This window comes from Folsomia candida, unplaced genomic scaffold (assembly GCF_002217175.1).
Source record: "Folsomia candida strain VU population unplaced genomic scaffold, ASM221717v1 Fcan01_Sc019, whole genome shotgun sequence".
NCBI lineage: Eukaryota > Metazoa > Arthropoda > Collembola > Entomobryomorpha > Isotomidae > Folsomia > Folsomia candida.
The window spans coordinates 2,672,498-2,691,034 of NW_019091211.1; the positions used below are offsets into that span (position 1 = coordinate 2,672,498).

An 18,537-nucleotide genomic window follows, 5' to 3' on the forward strand; every position below is an offset into this window, starting at 1 on the left:
AATAATTCCGCAGTGCGAGCAGTACAGTATTAAAAATAATGTTACCCCGTGCAAAACTAATTGCGCTCACATGGAACTGTGATCACAGTTCCATAAGTAAGTATTAAGTAAACCATCATTAACTCATAGTCAGAACTTGATAAACAATAAAGTTTGGCCTGGTTTCCGTATAATTTACTTAATCTATATAATTCAGAGTGCATTGATTCTTCAAACGTGGAGCAGTATTTTTAAGAGTGTATAATTAATTATACAACTTACAAAAGTTTGGTCACGTACATACCTACGTGTTCTATTCGTTTAAAACATCGAGTTGAAAAAATGCCGGATTCCTTAGAGTTTTTCGCAATTTCGTTAAACTTTAAGTTAAATTCGTACCTCTGGGAAACCCCGTTAGGTTAGAATTTAAAGAAAAATCGCTACTTTTTAAAATATGGGGGAGGCAAGAGCTACTTTTTTTGGTGGTATTTCGTCACTTTTTTCCTCTACCTTTTCATGACAAATGGAATTTTGTGCGTTCCTCTTGTACGGACATCGGACCGGAAGTAGACCACCATTGTCGAACTCGCAGGGTGTCATCGTCCTTGGGGTTTTGATGACGGGAATCTTATTGGTTTTGGTGGTAACTGCATTTTCAATTTATTCGGGTCTCATCATCGCAATCCTGAACAACTTGCGAGATCTTTACGATGCCGTTATTATGTACCCGAGACCAGGTATTTACATATCCATGTGGATGTGGAATTTCAAAGGGTTTTTCTTATTTAATTTTGTATGTACTTATTAATCTAAATAGGAAAACTTGCAGACAAGCCGAAAGACACAATCATCTTTAAACGAGCATTTCCTAGTTTGAGATACAAGGATGGAACGTTGGATCGAATTGGTAAATATAGGGTCTCATTTAATGGGCCAGACTTTTAATTGAAATCACATAACTAAATATATTGAACTTCCATAACTTGAATTTCCAGTACTTTATATGCCTTAAAACAACCTCTATAACTGAATCCATCAGACACGAAATTTCATAACTTATGAATTCATTTATATGTAAAAATCTATCAAAATAGTTACTGTTCAGGTATCCCTTGCTCTTCTAATCAGTGGTAAACCATACAATCATAATCTAGGAGTGCACAGTAGTAGAAATCGGAGACACCAAGGAATTTTGCAACCACTTCACTGTCAGAAATCTGGTATACTCGGGCTGGTATTGATTTCTCGGTATTATAAAGTTGCTACCGCTTGGTATTAAAATCATACCGGTCTGTGATAATTTCCTACCGACATTGTAAAACTTTAATAACGAACTGTTATGTGTTACACCGTATTACTTATCAACACCACTTTGGTAGAATCATACATTTATGATAGCCTGGTAATGAATATTTGATTTTATTTGGATATTGGATTTCTAAGAGTGTTCGAAACAAAATTTGTTAACCAAAAGCATGGGGCCTAAGCTCCAGGATTCCCAAGCACAAATAATGTGCATAGTTAAATCAATCAATGAGAAATGAAAACACTTTTAGAAAACGAGTCCACTGGTGAGCTACATAATGGTAAGCCTCAAGCATATGAGCATTGTTGGACAGGGACTTCGTCTCGTTAGATTCCAAAATAATGCTCTACACCGACATATGACCTCGTTCCAACTTTAAACAAACTATGTAGGTTAACTGGAGTATTAACCGGAAACTAGTTCCTTTAAAAGTGAGAAGGGGTGCTGGGGACCGTTGTTTCCTACGGTCTAGGAATTGCAATAATTTGGAATGGTTTCAACGTCAGAGAGAGAGGAAGCCGTGACCGTTCCTGTTGGGATATTGAGCCTTCAGGGTCTGCCCTGCTAAGGCCGGTAGGCCGCCTACTTGTTGACAGAATTTGTTTATACAAAAATTCAAAGAAATAGCTCATGTTTTTCTAAGATTTCTAAAGGCAAATCTTCCAAATTGAATAAAATGTATGATTCAGAAAAGTCTGGCAGATTTCAATTTTACAGTTTTTAAATTGAATTAAAGCACTGGAAATTCAAGTTATGCGATTTCAATATATTTAGTTATGTGATTTCAATTAAAAGTCTGGTGGATTAAAAATAACCCGTAAATATATGTACATACACTCTTAGAAATCCGGTATAGTCACGCTGGTATTGATTTCGCGGTATTATGTAAAGTTGCTACCGCTTGATATTAAAATTATACCGGTCAGTAAAAACTTGAAACCAATATTGTGAAACTTTAATATCTACCTGGTTGTTACTAGGTACCTGGTATTATTTATCAATACCACGTCGGTAGAGTCATATGTGAATACCGCCTGGTATTATTTTAATATTGGATTTCTAAGAGTGTAGATTATGTACTTGATTACTTGGATTATCTCCAATTGATATTGGGGGTATTCGCAAATCCTTCATATCTTAATAAATAAGTTACGATGGTTTGCTAGATTTTGTAACCGTCGTATGATTTTATCGTCAAAAATTCCGGTACCAGGGTTACGATTTCTGACCTTTTTATTTTCTTCGTAACCTACGAATATTTTGCGATATTAAGACACCAAAATAACTGTAAATACCCTCAACATGTATATTTGTTCGTTTGTAAGTAGTATGTACATATATTCATGCCTTTATCTCTATAGGGTTACTGGCTCTTGTCGGATTGAATAGCTTGCCCTTCGTGCCACTACCGATGGTCGCGGGACTCATATTTGTAGCAAAAAGGGATGTTTACAACATCCTATTGCAAGGGGCCATCCTTGATCCACTGACACGTGGCATGGTAACAATTGCTGTCCGGTTCATTTTGTCATACGTCTTGTTTGCCGAATGCTATCGGACACTTCCCTTCCTCGTGTACATTTTGGCAATTCCGATCAACTTGATTCGCAGATGCGTGGCTACCTGGTCAACCCTGTCAATTAACAGGGTGTAAGTTCAAATTATTGTTAGAAATCTGGTATATTTGTATTCACGCAGCCAGGTATTGATTTCTCGGTTTAAAGCTTCTATCACTGGGTACTAAAATTGAACTGATCCGCCAAAATTTGCTACCGATATGGTAAAACTTTAACACCGAGCAATTACTACACGGAACTACTTATCCATACCACTTTGACAGAGTCATACATGATTACCGCTTGGTATTCTTTCTTCAATACTGAATTTTTATTTGTGTATGGAGTACAAATTTAACTATTCTGTATTTGCATAATTTTTTTTCTCTGCAGGGGACAGATTCAACAACCGCTCGCCCATTTCACACAAATGCAGCTAATCCACTCCGTCTTTCAGAGTCCGATAGCTTTTGCCGTATTTTCCTTAATGACGATGAGCGCCCTTCTGATAATAGTTACGGATGCCTCCGACTTATCCTTAGCGTGGAAAAACTTGGTCACTTCTACTTTCTCTATCCGATCCTATTTGTTCTCATCGTGACCCTAATTCTCCTCCTGCTTCCGAGAACGATTGATATCCACGAAAAGGCGAAGCTTCTTCTCTTCGAGTGGGGGAAACTGGCGGGAAATAATAAATACTTGAAGAAGAAGTTGAAGGCAATCCGCCCCTTTCGTTATTATGCTGGGGTAAATTCGTACTATTTCTACTACACGGACAAGAGCTTGCTGACAACGTATCTTTTGTCCGTTGTGGACAGCACGACGAGCATGCTGATCACCTTCAACTAATTAAGTGGAAATGCTCGAAAATTTGTTACACACAACTGACCATATCAAAGTTGACATTGACACGATTGAAGAGAAAGGTGGACTATGCTTAGGAAATTTTAACGAATTAAAAGAGTAAGTTCACGTAGAAAACTGGGACGATAATAAATCAATAATACATGTAAGTGTTCACATGTTTGCAAATTGTTCATGAAATATACGTTTCAATTGGCCATGCAATTTTGTTTAGACACCTAAAAACTTATCATTTTATATATTCATGAGGACATAAATATGAAGGATATGATTTCGCTTGAAATATCTACCTGGATCGAAAAATCTACAATACATATTTTGCAGAGTCAGAGGTTTATTTTGTCAGCCGATCTAGGTATATGGAAGAATTCGTAATAAGTTAGACGTATTGGAAAATATGTGTCACGAATTGGAAGTAAAAGTAATGCAAGAAAGGAAAACGTCACCATTGAGACAAGCTGATATTTAATTAAGCATAATGGAGCTCCGGTTACTTTCCAATTCGTGGCAGCGTGGCATGTTGTCGCGGCGCTTAGGATCTTCCCGATTGATGCATCGCGAACCAGTTGACAAAGCCAGGACACACGTCGGCGGTATAGAAGAAGAGGGATGAATAACGTGGTAAAAAGTGGGAGGAGAACGAGGACATAAATGCACAGAAATGGAATCACAATTGCCCGTAACATTCTTTGTGAATTTACTTTCCAGATAGATTTTGTGTCCTTGATGGTTCTAGAGTTCAAACAGTAATAAATAACTTGTGGGTGGTCAGAGTCCGTAAAATATGGATATTCCTACTCGTTTTGTATAGCACTTACATAGGTATCTAAAATTGTAAAAGTGTAGCACTATTCTGCATGTTCCCACGTGCTAATATTGTGACTGGATATACATACATTAATACGAGTAATTACGCTTTGATTCCCACGGGCTTGCAATCCTACTTGATGCCAATACCGAAGTAAGTTTGATACATTGATAATTTTTTTTCGGAGACTATTAAATAGGAATTGAATATCTAGTTCCTTTACTTCTGCGTGTATGGAAGTACATTTTTGCAGTAAATCTAGTTTAATGAGTAGGGATTTACTACCCAGTTATTTTTATCATGTCAAATATCTATGTATATTTCGCTGGAATACCTAAATATGTAAATACATATGTATTTATTTATTGCACATGGCTTATTTATGCATATGGATTATTAAAATGTGTAACGATTATTTTCAGGATAATAAATAAAGCAGTGATACAATAAATATCGTTGCAGGCGTCCAGGCAACTTAAACACTTATTCTTGTAATTTATTAGTATTTCTACAACGCTCCCATTATTCTTGTCCACTTAATTAGCATGTGTCTATTTGCGAAATATTGGTTGCGAAACTGAGCAATTTTGTTTCCCACGAGTTAGATATACTTACAAAGTTTTCTTCCAGCACGTGCATAATTAATTAACGATACGATTGTAATTTAATTGTTGGTTTTGATGACCAGTACAATTCGAGATGAGCTGCTTATTGCGCGTGGTAATTTTCATCGCAATTTTACTCGTTTTCCCACTTGCCTCCTCCGCCAGCAGGATCCTGTTCCTTCTCCCGCTGTCATGTCGTAGTGAGGTCAATTCCATTCACCCCCTTGCTAAGGAATTACTCTTAAGGGGGCATCATGTCACGTGGATCACTTCCCTTAAATCTGACCTTGCCGGGAATCACCCAAATTATACAGAACTTGTCCCTATCCCACCACCCGATGTGGAGGATTATGTCGGTAAGGGTTTATTCGCCACTATTTAGAAATGCACTCCTAGAAATCTAGGATTAAACTAATACCAAGCGGTAGCAAATTTAATACAGAGAAATTAATACTTGCATGACATTAATTTGTTTGTAAAGAAGAACTGATACATGACATGACACATTTTTTAAACGCAAAGTTGACAGGATAGGTTCTCCTTTAAAAAATAAAATAATCTGCATACAACAGTTATAAATTTCTAACATTGTAAAAACAACATTCGGAGATGATTGATTCTACAACAGGTACTTGCCAGCTCGGTTGTGCAGTGTGAGTGGTTGCTAAAACATTAGAATTTCGCGGAGTATGTATTTGTATGTGTTATATATTTATCTAACTAATAAACAAAATTTCGTTTGAACAAAAATAATAAACAATAAACAACATTGAGATTTTAACGAAATTTTCTGTCTTTGTCTTGATTCAGGGGCCGGCTCGATTTTGCAACACCGTGCCAAATATGTTCACTACATCCCGCACCTCTTATCCTGGAACCTTACTAGACTAGCGGCCCGCTGTAACGCCGTCTACAATAATCCCACCTTCCAACAAGTCATATTTTCTCCTTCCGCCAATTTCGATTTGGTCATAATTAACGGAAACTTGCACCATTGTCTGATCCCCATCATCTCCGTCCTCCTCCCGTCACCCCCGCCGTTCATCGCTTTCACAACGACCCCCTTCACCGGAGACGAAATCAGACTGACCGGGTTGCGACAACCGGCTTCGTTCGTTCCCTCGTCCATCTTACCATTCACGCAGGATATGACCTTTGGCCAGAGATTGTTCAATTTTATCAATAGGCTTATATTCACCTTCGTATTTACGGGGTTCATCGAACATGGCGCAGAGTCTACGAGTGCCCCGCATTTGCTCAATCGGACCGCGGGAGGAGGTAAACTTGTTCCAATTTCCAGTATTCTGGCAGATGTTGCCATGGCGTTTAGTAATTCGCATCCCGCCCTGACAAGTCCACGGCCCTTAACACCAGATATTGTAGAGGTGGGGTGTCTCCACTGTCGGGAAGGGGTCTCAGTGCACCCCGAGGAATTGAATGATTGGATCGAAGAATCTCCTGAAGGGGTAGTTCTATTCAGTATGGGGTCAATGTTTAGCGTCCCGCCACAACTTGTGAAATTACTGATGGAAACTTTCGAAAGGCTGAATCCGATTAGAGTTTTAGTCGTTGGAATAGCGGGTATTAAAGTACCGAAAAATGTAAAAGTGGTCAAATGGATTTCCCAACAGGACGTCTTAGCTCATAAAAAGTTGCGACTGTTCGTGTCACATGGAGGAATGCATTCATATTTTGAAACAGCATTTCACGCCGTTCCTGTCGTATTTTTACCAATATATGCGGATCAAGCCTTGGCAGCAGCGCATGTGCAAATGATTGGGAACGGAAAGGCGGTAGAAATTTTGGATGTGACAGCGGCTAGTTTAGAAGGTGTGATTAGGGAGGTGCTTAATAACCCGAGGTAATTTAAACCCAAGGAATTTTTAAATATTTTGAATACTTTATATGTAAATGAATCTCATTCACAGATACAAAGCCAAAGCGCACGAATTGTCCGTTATATTCAAAGATCAGCCAGAAACTCCGCTGAAAAGAGCGGTGTTTTGGACCGAGTATGTGATCCGGTATAAGGGTGCTAACCATTTAAGATCCGCAGCAAGAAATCTGAGCTACTTGCAGTACCATGATATTGATTTGGTCGTATTTATATTTACGATTTTCATGTTCTTAGCTTGGATACTTGTTAAGTGTAAGGAGAAATGGTTGGTGGGTTATTGTTGGATTGGTGTACTTATCATGCTACTTGTTTCGCGGCTGATGGGGTATAATTTTATAAATTTATCCATTAATTAGATGTGCATGCATGCACATTTATTTGTGCCCTTCGATTTTTCTTTGAGTCTGAATTTTTTAGATGAAGGTTCAGACTTTTTTAAGAATACAGAACTCTAATGTTCGACTCCTTTGTTGTCAGGCTTTCCAAAATGTAATATTAATGTTGTATGATTGAATTTGTAACGATGATGAGAAAGATATGTACGTATGTACAAATAAATGTAATATTCTTTCCGATGGGAAGACGAAGATACGTATTATTCAAAAACATAACTTGTCCTGTTTTTCATTGTAATTGAAAAAGTAATTTTCATTTTACATAATTTTTGAAGAATTGTTTTTTCTCATATTAAGCCTTATTTCTAGTACAGTAATACAAAAGCTGATTATGCGGACATATCTACATTAGCTCTCTAGATTCAAAAATGACCCGACCATTGACCTTAGAGTAAGAGGGTACCATAAAAACACTTTCCAAACTTAATATTTCGTACACAGACATAATTAACCACTTTGAGACTCAAGGACAACAAGTTTTGAAAGGAAGGATACATAAAGTACTTAAAAAAGAAGGTCAATAACGACAAGCTCGTACCACAGGACAACCATCATGCCTCAAACACGAGTCCGAAAAGTGCTACTTCGGCCCATGCTTAAGAAAATTGACCTATTGACCTCTGACGACAACCCACCGCCCCAGAGAGCAGTGGCACGTCTAACCAAAGTGTCAGAGACTAGTGTGCGACGAGCAATTAAAATTTTGGGGAAGCAAAAAAGAAGAAAAATGCAAGTCAATCAGCTGACTGAGAAGCATAAATAAAATCGTCGTCTGACCTGCAAAATAATTTATGTGAATTACCTGACAAAAGATAAAAGTGACTGTTTAGTGTCGTTGGATGAAGAATTATTTTCTTTACAAGATACCAACGGTCAGAGACAAATTTACTATACAACCAAAGGAGAAATTAATTCCAGAAGATTGGCCATCCCGCACACGGAAATGTTTTGCAACAAGTTCATGGTGGTTGGTGCATTATCTGGTCGTGGTCTCCTCCCACTTATCAAAGTTCCACAAAAATGAAGGTACTGCGAAGTACTTCATTGACTTTGTTTTAAAACCGCTTTTGGAGATTCATCTTCCAAAACTATATGGCTAGGACACAAATAAAGTGATAGTTCATCACGACGCAGCGTCATCGCACACCGCCCTTTTGACCCAGGATTACGCCAAGGACAAGCTAGACTCGGGATAACAATCATCCAAAATAGTGAAATACCTGTTAATTCACCCTATGTAAGTCCCATGGATTTTTTCGGCTTTGGATATCTGAAATAAAATCTTTTCTTCGCCACCCAAAATGTTTTGACGGAGTTTAGAAAGTTTTGAGAGACTAGTAGTCTAAAGTTGACCTCACCATGGTCAAATCAGTGTACAAAAGTTGGAATCGCCGATGTCGACTTGTAGTTCGAGAAAAGGGCTCTCACATAAAACATGTTCGGGACCTCCACTCCAAGCCGTTCAACCAGTAATTTAAGGTCATAAACGTTCACGTGTTAGTCGCGGAGCCTCCGTAGTTCAACAAGGTTTTCGAAGTTGCACTATTTTTTCAATACCCTAAAGGTTCCAATGGTTAAAGCGCATTTCTCTGCCTTAGTGTCAATGGTTAGTTGGATATTATCATGTGGATCTATGTAAGAAATCTCCTCGAGCAGAGATTTCCTCTCCTGATCCGGCAAGACTTTACAGTCACCTATCAAACTTAAAGAAATAATGTCGTAGGACGAATAAAGGCAAATCTAAAAGCTGCGAAATATTAAATTCATATGTTTCAAAATTATTTCGCGAATTTCATTTCAAAAGGCACACTCTTAGAAATCACTTATTAAAATAATATCAAATTGTATTCATGTACTACCGTGCACTATTGGCTAGGTATTAATATATTACCGTATCCGTAGCACATTTTTACGGACCGATACAATTTTTTCCCCAATGGCTGAACTTGTTGAACTTTGAACAGTGCTTTGTTTTCTAATTTGGTACGCAAGTAATTTAAGGAAAACTTGCCGACAAGCCGGAAGCCAAAATTATCTTTAAACGAGCATTCCCAAGTTCACATTTTCACCTAGCAATATATTTATTTGCAGAGCTGGGAATCAATCCGGATTAGTCAATGTGTTTAAATGGCCAATCCCCAATCCCCAATCCCTCTATTCTTTAACATTGGGTAATCCGGATTGATTCCCAGCAAATAAATTATTTGCGAACAAAATACATATACACACATGCATTTACTACACGCTCCAATTAGTGTATTTTTTACGCCGGTCTTTCCCACTTGTTTTGTAAATTATTGGCATACATGTCTCATAAACTATTGTTTCATTACTAAAGAAGTGAATATCCTTTCGAGCTGCTGGAATATTTATGCATTGACCACGTATGAATGCACGTAAATATGTATGCAAATACTTGTGTACATACATACGCACATATGTATATTTATATGTACATACGTACATACAGATGTCTTTCACATCATATAAGTAATTTATTATACTATTTGCATTGTATTGTGTATATTATATAGATTTATGGAGGCAAGCGAATGTAGGGGTATGTACATAAATCGTTATACGAAATGGAAGCTAGGAAAATATTTGCATATTTAGTATCGTGAGTCAATAAAATAAAATTAATTGGAAACGTAAACCTGCACTCCTTACACCGGACTAACTACAAATTCCTGCATATGAAAAGATACATACATACACAAGTACATATATCCAGGAACGAGGAATTGGATTCGCATTAGTCGCCGGCAAAAATTATCACTGCACATATCAAACTTAACATCAAAGAGGATTGCACACAAGCCCGTGGGAACCAAAGCATGATTTCTGGAATACCCAGACACAATATTAGCAAACGTGCTTATGGCTATTCGTGCCATATAAATTTACATATATACGCACATATGCACTATAAATCCATATGTATGAATTTCTCATTCCGGCTTCACAAACGTCAGCGTTGAACACTCGCATATTTATGTAATTATATCAATGCGAAATAAAACTAGTGAGAATATACAAATACATACATATAAATACTTATTTCACGGATTCCGATCATAGAATTTACTTATTTACTTATTCTTGTTTCAACCACAGAACACTCAAGGACACGAAATTTCGTTGAAAAATATATTGGCAAACCAATGTATCGCGCACTTATTATTCCATTTCTGTACATTTGTGTCCTCATACTCCTCCCACTGTTAATCACCTTGATCACCCCTTTTCTAATATACCGCCGAATTGTGGCCCGCCTTTGTCAACTTTTTGGCGACGCTTCAATCGGGAAGATTCTAAACGCCGCGGCAACATCGCACGCTTGTATTGGCGGGAAAGTGAGCAACATCCTTCCCATAACGGTGGAGGGGGTTCCAGATCTTGCCCATATTAAGGCACAGTTCACTGAAAAAATTTTAAATGCAAAAGATCCCGCTACTGGTGATGGGCCACTTTACCCCGAACTTAGTCAAACTATCGTTTCCTGGGGCGGGTATTTCTTTTGGGCAGATATTCCCAACTTCACCCTGCCCATCCGATTATTGAATATCGATCCGATCGATATTGACTCCAACGAAGGGATAAATTTGCTACGGAATTTGTACAACAGAGAGTGGAAATTTGGACAGGAAGCGTTCTGGGAGTTGGTAATCGTTCCCGGCGTCGGGGGGAAATTTTGCCTCGTTTTCGTAACTCATCATGCACTCGGGGATGCCTTATCGGTGAAAAAAATGTTGAATAAAGTTTTCCAACCCCCAATTGTGGAGGAGAAGGTCAAGTTTTCCACGCCGGAACGTCAAAACACTGTAGTTTCTTTGGTAATTTTGCAAAGAATTAGTTTTGTAATCGTATTTTGCAGTATTATTCTTTTCTTTAGGTAAAAACCATGCTTAAAATTCCATACGACTTCTCCATTTATTTGGAGGCACTTCTGAGAACAACAATATTACGACGCGGTGGACAAGTTCCAAATTCAGGGAATGTTCCCGTGATGGACAAGCTCAATTTGGGAATGACGATATGCACAAAATCAACAAATTTAGCAACAGTGAAAAAAATTGCGGCGGGTCATTCGGTTTCTGTGAGTGCAATATTAATTTCTGCAGTTCAAGGGTCAATCCAAAAATGCGGAGATGCCAAAGGGCTTTTGTACCTTCCGCTGCCAACAGCAGTTCATTCGGAGAAATTGAGAAATGTCGGGTACGTATGTATGTACATGCATTGTTAGAAATTTAGTATCGAAATAATTCCAAGACGTATTCGTATACTTAATCAATATTGGAAAGTATCTAATGCCGTCTAGTACCACCTCGGTATTAGAGTTTTATTATATCCGTAACAAGATTTTAATGCAACGGCATATATAAGTTTAGTATCAATAGGTAGCAATTTTAGTATCAGTAGCAAATTTAGTATCAATAGGTGGGGGTGGAATTATAAATGCTGTAGTTTTGACGTGCCATGAGCGTGTGTCTGACTGTGTCGTTTCACCCCTTTGCTACATTTAGTTTGCAAGGGTTTATTTTTAATTGCGTATAACTTTATATTTTATTTTTATATAAGCAACAAATGATGTTAAAAATGTTCACTAATTTCAATAATGTCTTATTCATCCTCAGAGGGATAGGATACATCGAACTTTTACAAAATGGTAATGGTCGCGAAAAGCTTGAACGGACAGAAGAACAATTACGACAAATCAAATCCTCCACGTTTCCTTGGATGTCCACCTTCACTGCGAATTTAACCGGCTCTCTGCCACCGTTTCTATTGCGAAGAACGATTCGTGGAGCTGCAACCGCGGAGAATTTGAGAACCTATGCAGCCTCAATATTTGTCGCATGGCGGCATCCGACTAGTCTTTTTGGGTATCCCGTTACTAAAATTGGATCGGTAGGATCTGGGTTAGCAGGCACCAACGGTTAGTCCAATTTGCATGTATGCACTCTTAACAATGATCCAGAGTGTAGTCGGATCGATGTTTTCAAATATCCGATCCGATCCGACTTGGTCCGATCCTAAAAAATCCGACCCAATCCGAGTCTGTCGGATTGGATTAATCCGATTAAATCCGATATCCTACTGCTCTCTATAGTGTAGTCGGATTGATGTTTTTTGAAATCCAATCCGACCCGATCCGAACTTGGTCGGGTCATAAAAAATCCAGTCCGATCCGATCCGACTTTATTGGGCCAGAAAAAAATCCGATCCGACCCTGTCGGATTCGGATTGGATAATCCGGTTAAGTCGGATATCCGACTACTCTCTGCAATGATCCAATTTAATGCATATTCATTCTTAATGCTTTTCAAAGTAGCAATTATGCACTCTTAAAAATGCCCTTTTGAAAAGTAGTTGCAATCCGAATTCTATATATGTTAAGTATTTAATTATCTGTGTACTAAATCCATAGTAGTGTTACTTTGTTATCAAGCTAACATTATTCTGAATTTAGTGCAGCTTGCGTACTTAATACCAAATTTAGAGTGCATTTACTGTTCAAAATGGTAGAATCATTGTTAAGGATATGTTATGAAATGAAATTTCTGAAATAATTTATGAAAATCTTTTTTTATTTTTTTTGCAGCGGTCGCATTTTTTATGTTTTCGTCGCACGACATGATTTGTGTAAGTGTGATGGGTGACAGCAAAATCTTGTCGGAACGGGAGGGGACATCTCTGCTCGATGGGATGTTGGGGGAAGTGGAAATACTCGGGAATTTGTTAGACACACCTGGCCATATCAAAGTTACGATTATGTAATAGCTAAGGCTTATTAAGCTTAGGAAATTTTGACGTATTAAAAAAATAGTACAATTACAAAAACTTTAATGATAATTAATTAAGAATAAGTATCCCCATTCTGTAAATTTTTCATTAAACACAACCTTCGCATTGATCGAAAAATTTAGTAAATTCATCGTCTTTGGCAATGGATTATGAAAATTGATATTTTTGAAGGGAGTTGTGTTCCTGAACTTCCGTCCAAATATGACATGTAATTTTGATTAGAAACCAATTAGCCAGATTAAATATTCATGATGGGAAAATATTTCTCAAACGTATCGACGATTACATTAGGTAAATTATATGCTTATACAACCAATCAAGATACATGGAATAATGATAAGATGAAAATTATATATGTATGTAACGAATTGTAATTCAAGATAAGAAAATTTCAACATTGAAACAAACCGATATAATTAAGCATAATAGAGCTCCGGATCCTTTCCAATGACGGGAACATAGCCCGACTCATATTGTCCGTGCCATCCGATGATGGGTTCCTAAATCTACGTTATAACTGACCATGTAATTTTGTTTAGAAACCTACTTATCACATTAGATTTTAGATATTCATAGGGAAATGTGAAAGACATGATGAAGCCAAATTAGACTAACTCAGTAAATAACAACTCGGTTTCAAAATGTTCAATATTTTGCTCAATAAAGTTACAGATTTATTTTATCAACACATGAAGACACAAAGAGTAATATGTAATAAGGTAGAAGTATTGAAAATTGTTCATGCAACGAATTGGAAGTAATGCAAGAAAGGAAAATTTCACCATTGAAATATTTAAAGTGACATAATTAATCAAAATGAAACTCCGGTTCCTTTCCAATAACGGGAACATAGCCCGACCCATATTGTGCGTGACATCCGATAATGGCCGACCGAAAAACTACCGCCCTCTCTGCCATCTCTCCCCCTCCAGAAATGCAGATAGGAGTTCCGGTGAAATTGTCATTGGAGTACAGTGTCCAGGTTGAAGTACCAAAAGCCATCGCGTAATTAGCTATATACCCAAAATTATTTGCAGCCCCTGTCGTAAAGATTTCTTCTCTGCCTGCTGCACCACCAAACTCGTAAACAGCAAGGGCGGGGGTGGCAGACTCCAGGGGACCAGAGAATCGTAGTGACTTTGAGGATCGCACCGCCGACGTAGTGTTAACACAACTTGGCGTGGGCCTCTAACCCGTGCCCTATGTGTAAGGATTAAATTCTGTTCCGCTATAGAATCGCCACCTATTAAGCGCAGAACAAAATTATTGGTAAACAGGTACATACATACCTACAAACCTATTTTACGTATGAACATTATTCTCCTTATGATACCAGAGGGACACAGAACAGACCAACGGGTGGGGGATAGTGTTATAATTTTAAAATGTTTTTCATTTGCCACATTTCCGCAATTTATTTCCTCAAAAATGAATTCGCTATTTTTTTCAAATCAATTCTGGTACCAAAATTAAAATTATCGCAAAACCAATCAACTTGATGCTGTTTTTGAAATTTGCTAATTGTTTAGACAGTTTAAATATTATTACATGGCAAATACAACATTCGTCATTTTATGAAACTTTGACAATCCCACTTACCAGCCATGAGCCTTCCAGGATTGCACCGATGGAAGAAAGAAGTCCCAATTGGTCAAGTTTGCCTCTTTGGTTTGGAAAGTTACCGCGGGTCCGGCGCAATTAAGTCCCTGGTAGAGGGTTAGCTCCTGTATAAATCCTGTGCACCCAGCTACTAGCAGGATCGCTGTGAAAACGGTTTTGTCCATTGTGGATCTCATAATTTGAAGAGTTTGTTCGACTTTGGGTTTTTAGGTGAATATGTACTACCTGGTGTGAGGTGACGAGCATTTTATACAAAGTTTAGAGGTAGGCCTTCTGCGTCAAAAGTTTGCTTTTCGCACGTATCCATCATCCAAGGTCTCTCAAAACGTTCCAATTTCAGTTAAAAAAATTATCGAGATCCGATACCACTTGAGTAAGTTGTATAATTTTAATTGAACATGTTAAATTTTTGATTATGTAAAATTATCCAATGGAGAACCAGTGTTTGGCATAATCTATAACGTGGAAAAGCCCCAGTGGGAAAAATTGATGTGAGAAATGTATTTTGCAATTATATTTGAATTTGCTTATGCGAACATTTTTGATTTAGGGATCTCTTATTCATAGCTTTACATATGTCAAAAAGCCTTGATTTCTTTCACCGGTTTCACAATTCTTGCACTGAATGGAAAGAAATGGAAATAGGGGCAAAAAATTCAAGAAATATGCACCAGCCTTTTCGAAGGCTAACAGAAAGCTTTATAATGCGCATAATTGTTAGGATTGTCTGGCAGATGATGCATTTTTCTGGAATTTCTTTCTAGAATTATGCCTGCAAAAACACAATTTCTTGCAGCAAGGTAACCCACGTGTTTTTGTCACACAAACATCGCCAGTAAGGTATTCAATACTGGGTCTACTTTGTATGTTTCTACACTGTATTGCAGCCAGATAAATTGGCAGAATATTGCAAACTTGCGATAAGCAAGAATTTCCAGGAAATCTAAATGATTTTTCAATTATCTGCATATGTATGTCGGTACATCCTGTTAAACGGTTGATGAGAGTAGGAGATAAAATATGCAGATTTAAAACTGCGCCATATCACGAAATGATTTTAATTGAAAAACGTTTGCTTTGTCGGTCAATTGTCTGGTGGTGATATGCTGACAAAAGAAATGATTATGTTATCATAAACAGATCATTGTCGGCGAAAACGTTTCCGGTGTTTTTTCAATTGATTATACATTTATTGTATTTATCATCATGAAAATAATCGCTACAAATTTTATTAAGATGCGACAATAAGTAAGATTAATTTTATAAAAAAAATCTGCAATAGTAAATTATGATGCATTTATACACCTGTTTATCAAGTTTACATGTGTACAGATTTATTTAGTTCATATGTGTCCAATTTATTGATGTATCTATGTTAACTTCCATTTATGCAACTGGTGCAAGTTCTGATAATAAGATACATGGAGTAGCTATGGACATATATGTAACTTATAACTTAAAATTATGACGTATGACCTGTTTTATAAGTTATACATAAGTAATAGAAATGCCATATGTTAATGTGCATTTATAATTATAAATTAAGTCATACGTCAAAATTTTAAGTTATAAGTTTTGCATCCATGGCTGCCCCATGTATCTAATATAAATATACGTACATATTAATAAAAATTTTAAATAGTCAGCCAAATATACTTTCTGAATATTTTTTAATGTTTCCGCACATCTGCATATTTATTTAGCTATACATATTTGCAGTCCAGTAAATACATGCAAAACCGCAGTTGATTAAGGGACATATTCACATATGAAAAAATGTCAGAAGTAAGAATAATTAATATTGAGGCTTGACAAGTTTTTCGGATTCCATGCACTATTTTTTCACCGGGAAATGTGGATGATTTGAAGTTTCGTAATTGTTCTTCAGTTCGTTCAAGTTTTTCACGACGGTTTCCATCTTGCAAAAGTTCGGTGTACCCCATAGCACTGAATTTGACAAAGGATAATTTTTGAGCATTAATTGTTGTGCTATTTTCAACTATATAATTTTTAGACGGTATATGTAATCCTTTCGGATCGAATAATCCGGCCGGTTGCTATTTGGATCATAATCGATCCGATTAGGGAAATCCATCGGATAAAAAAATCCGATCTGACCTTATCGACTTGGATCCACTTACCAACACTGTTTATCTTTTACCATACCTGACATTTCTCAATTTCTCCGGATGAAAATCTGTTGGTAGCGGGAAGTACAAAAGCCCTTTCGCACCTCCACATTTTTGGATTGACCCTTGAACCGCGGAAATTAAGACGGCACTCGCAGAAACAGAATGACCCGCCGCAATTTTCTTCACTACTGCCAAATTGATTGACTTTGTGCAAAGCGTCATTCCCAGACTTTGCTTGTCAATCACAGAGACGTATTCTGATCTTGTTACTTGTCTACCGCTACGTAATATCTTTGTTCTGAAAAGTACTTCTAAATAGGTGGAAACGTCGTATGGGATTTTAACCATGGTTTTTACCTGCAAAAATACAAAAATACTGCGAAATATGATCAAAAAGATGTGAATGGGAGGGAGGGGGGGGGGTCTAGACAAGCGCGATTTTTGCGTGACAAAATTTATGGATCTCCCCTTACCAAATTACATACCAGGGAAACTACAGTTTCCCGTTGTTCCGGCTTGGTAAGCGTCACCTTGTCCTCCACAATTGGCGGTTGGCTAACTTTATTAATCAACTTTTTCATAGAGAAGCCATCCGCTAGGGCGTGATGCATTATGAAAAGGACGCAAAATTTCCCCTCAATCCCGGGAACTATGACCAACTCCCACAGCGCTTCTTGGCCAAATTTCTATTCCCTGTTGTACAAAGTCCGTAGTAAACTGATTCCCTCGTTGGAGTCAATATCGATTGGATCGATATCCAATAATCGGATGGGCAGGGTAAAGTTGGGAAGATCTGCCCAGAAGAAATACCCTCCCCAGGAAACGATAGTCTGACGGAGTTCGGGGTAAAGTGGTCCATCACCAGCGGGATCTTTTGAATTTAGAATTTTTTCGGCGAACTGTGCCTTAATATGTGCCAGATCTGGAATCCCTTCCACCGTAAAGGGGATTATGTTGCTTCCTGTCCTGCTAATGCATGCGATGTTGCCGCGGCGTTTAGGATCTTCCCGATTGATGTGTCCCCAAACAGGTGACAAAGGCGGGACACGATTTGGCGGTATATTAGGAAAGGGATGAACAGTATAATGAAAAGTGGAAATAGTATTAGCACACAAATATAGAAAAATGGGATCACAATTACGCGAAACATTGTTTCGCAAATTTGTTTTCCAGGTAAATTATCGTGTGTCCTTCATTGTTCTGAAGTTGAAACAGTAATAAATAACTTGTGGGTGGTCGAAATCCTTGACATAAGGATATTCTCACTCGTTATACATACGTATTTAGCATTTACGTATCTAAATTTTTAAAGCAGACTTTTGTAAATCAGGGATTATCTATGCTTATTCGTTAATTGTTCACGTGTAGCAGGAATGGGTAGGAGCACACCTGCTATTTAATATTGTGACTGGATATTCATAAATACAAATAATTACACTTTGATTCCCACGGGGTTGTGTACGCGAGAATCCTCCTGGATTTTGGAATTGATGCATCGATAATTTTTTTCAACCACTATTAAACAGGACTCGAATATCTACATAGTTCCTTAACTTCTGCCTGTATG

At 37.6% G+C, this 18,537-nt stretch overlaps 3 protein-coding genes and 1 long non-coding RNA gene across 4 annotated transcripts; 2 read left to right on the forward strand and 2 right to left on the reverse strand.

Annotated features, from left to right (window-relative positions):
- The first annotated feature begins 4,183 nt into the window (after positions 1-4,183).
- Positions 4,184-7,621, forward strand: LOC118438297 (UDP-glucuronosyltransferase 2C1-like). The gene is made up of 3 exons (XM_035858254.1): positions 4,184-4,298; positions 5,929-6,979; positions 7,047-7,621. Exons 1-3 carry the CDS (start codon positions 4,184-4,186, stop codon positions 7,369-7,371), a joined length of 1,491 nt encoding a protein of 496 aa, XP_035714147.1. The 3' UTR covers positions 7,372-7,621.
- Positions 7,622-10,527: 2,906 nt separating this feature from the next.
- Positions 10,528-13,906, forward strand: LOC118438332. The gene is made up of 4 exons (XM_035858303.1): positions 10,528-11,246; positions 11,306-11,628; positions 12,048-12,349; positions 13,016-13,906. Exons 1-4 carry the CDS (start codon positions 10,575-10,577, stop codon positions 13,189-13,191), a joined length of 1,473 nt encoding a protein of 490 aa, XP_035714196.1. The 5' UTR covers positions 10,528-10,574; the 3' UTR covers positions 13,192-13,906.
- Positions 13,868-15,068, reverse strand: LOC110857725. Its single transcript, XR_002548700.2, has 2 exons — positions 14,818-15,068; positions 13,868-14,461 (listed from the first exon to the last, which is right to left on the reverse strand). It is a non-coding gene; the product is annotated as an uncharacterized LOC110857725 (long non-coding RNA).
- A 1,082-nt stretch (positions 15,069-16,150) lies between these two features.
- On the reverse strand, positions 16,151-18,208 carry LOC118438209. Its single transcript, XM_035858085.1, has 3 exons — positions 17,444-18,208; positions 17,005-17,327; positions 16,151-16,785 (listed from the first exon to the last, which is right to left on the reverse strand). Exons 1-3 carry the CDS (start codon positions 17,579-17,581, stop codon positions 16,542-16,544), a joined length of 705 nt encoding a protein of 234 aa, XP_035713978.1. The 5' UTR covers positions 17,582-18,208; the 3' UTR covers positions 16,151-16,541.
- Positions 18,209-18,537: the final 329 nt, after the last annotated feature.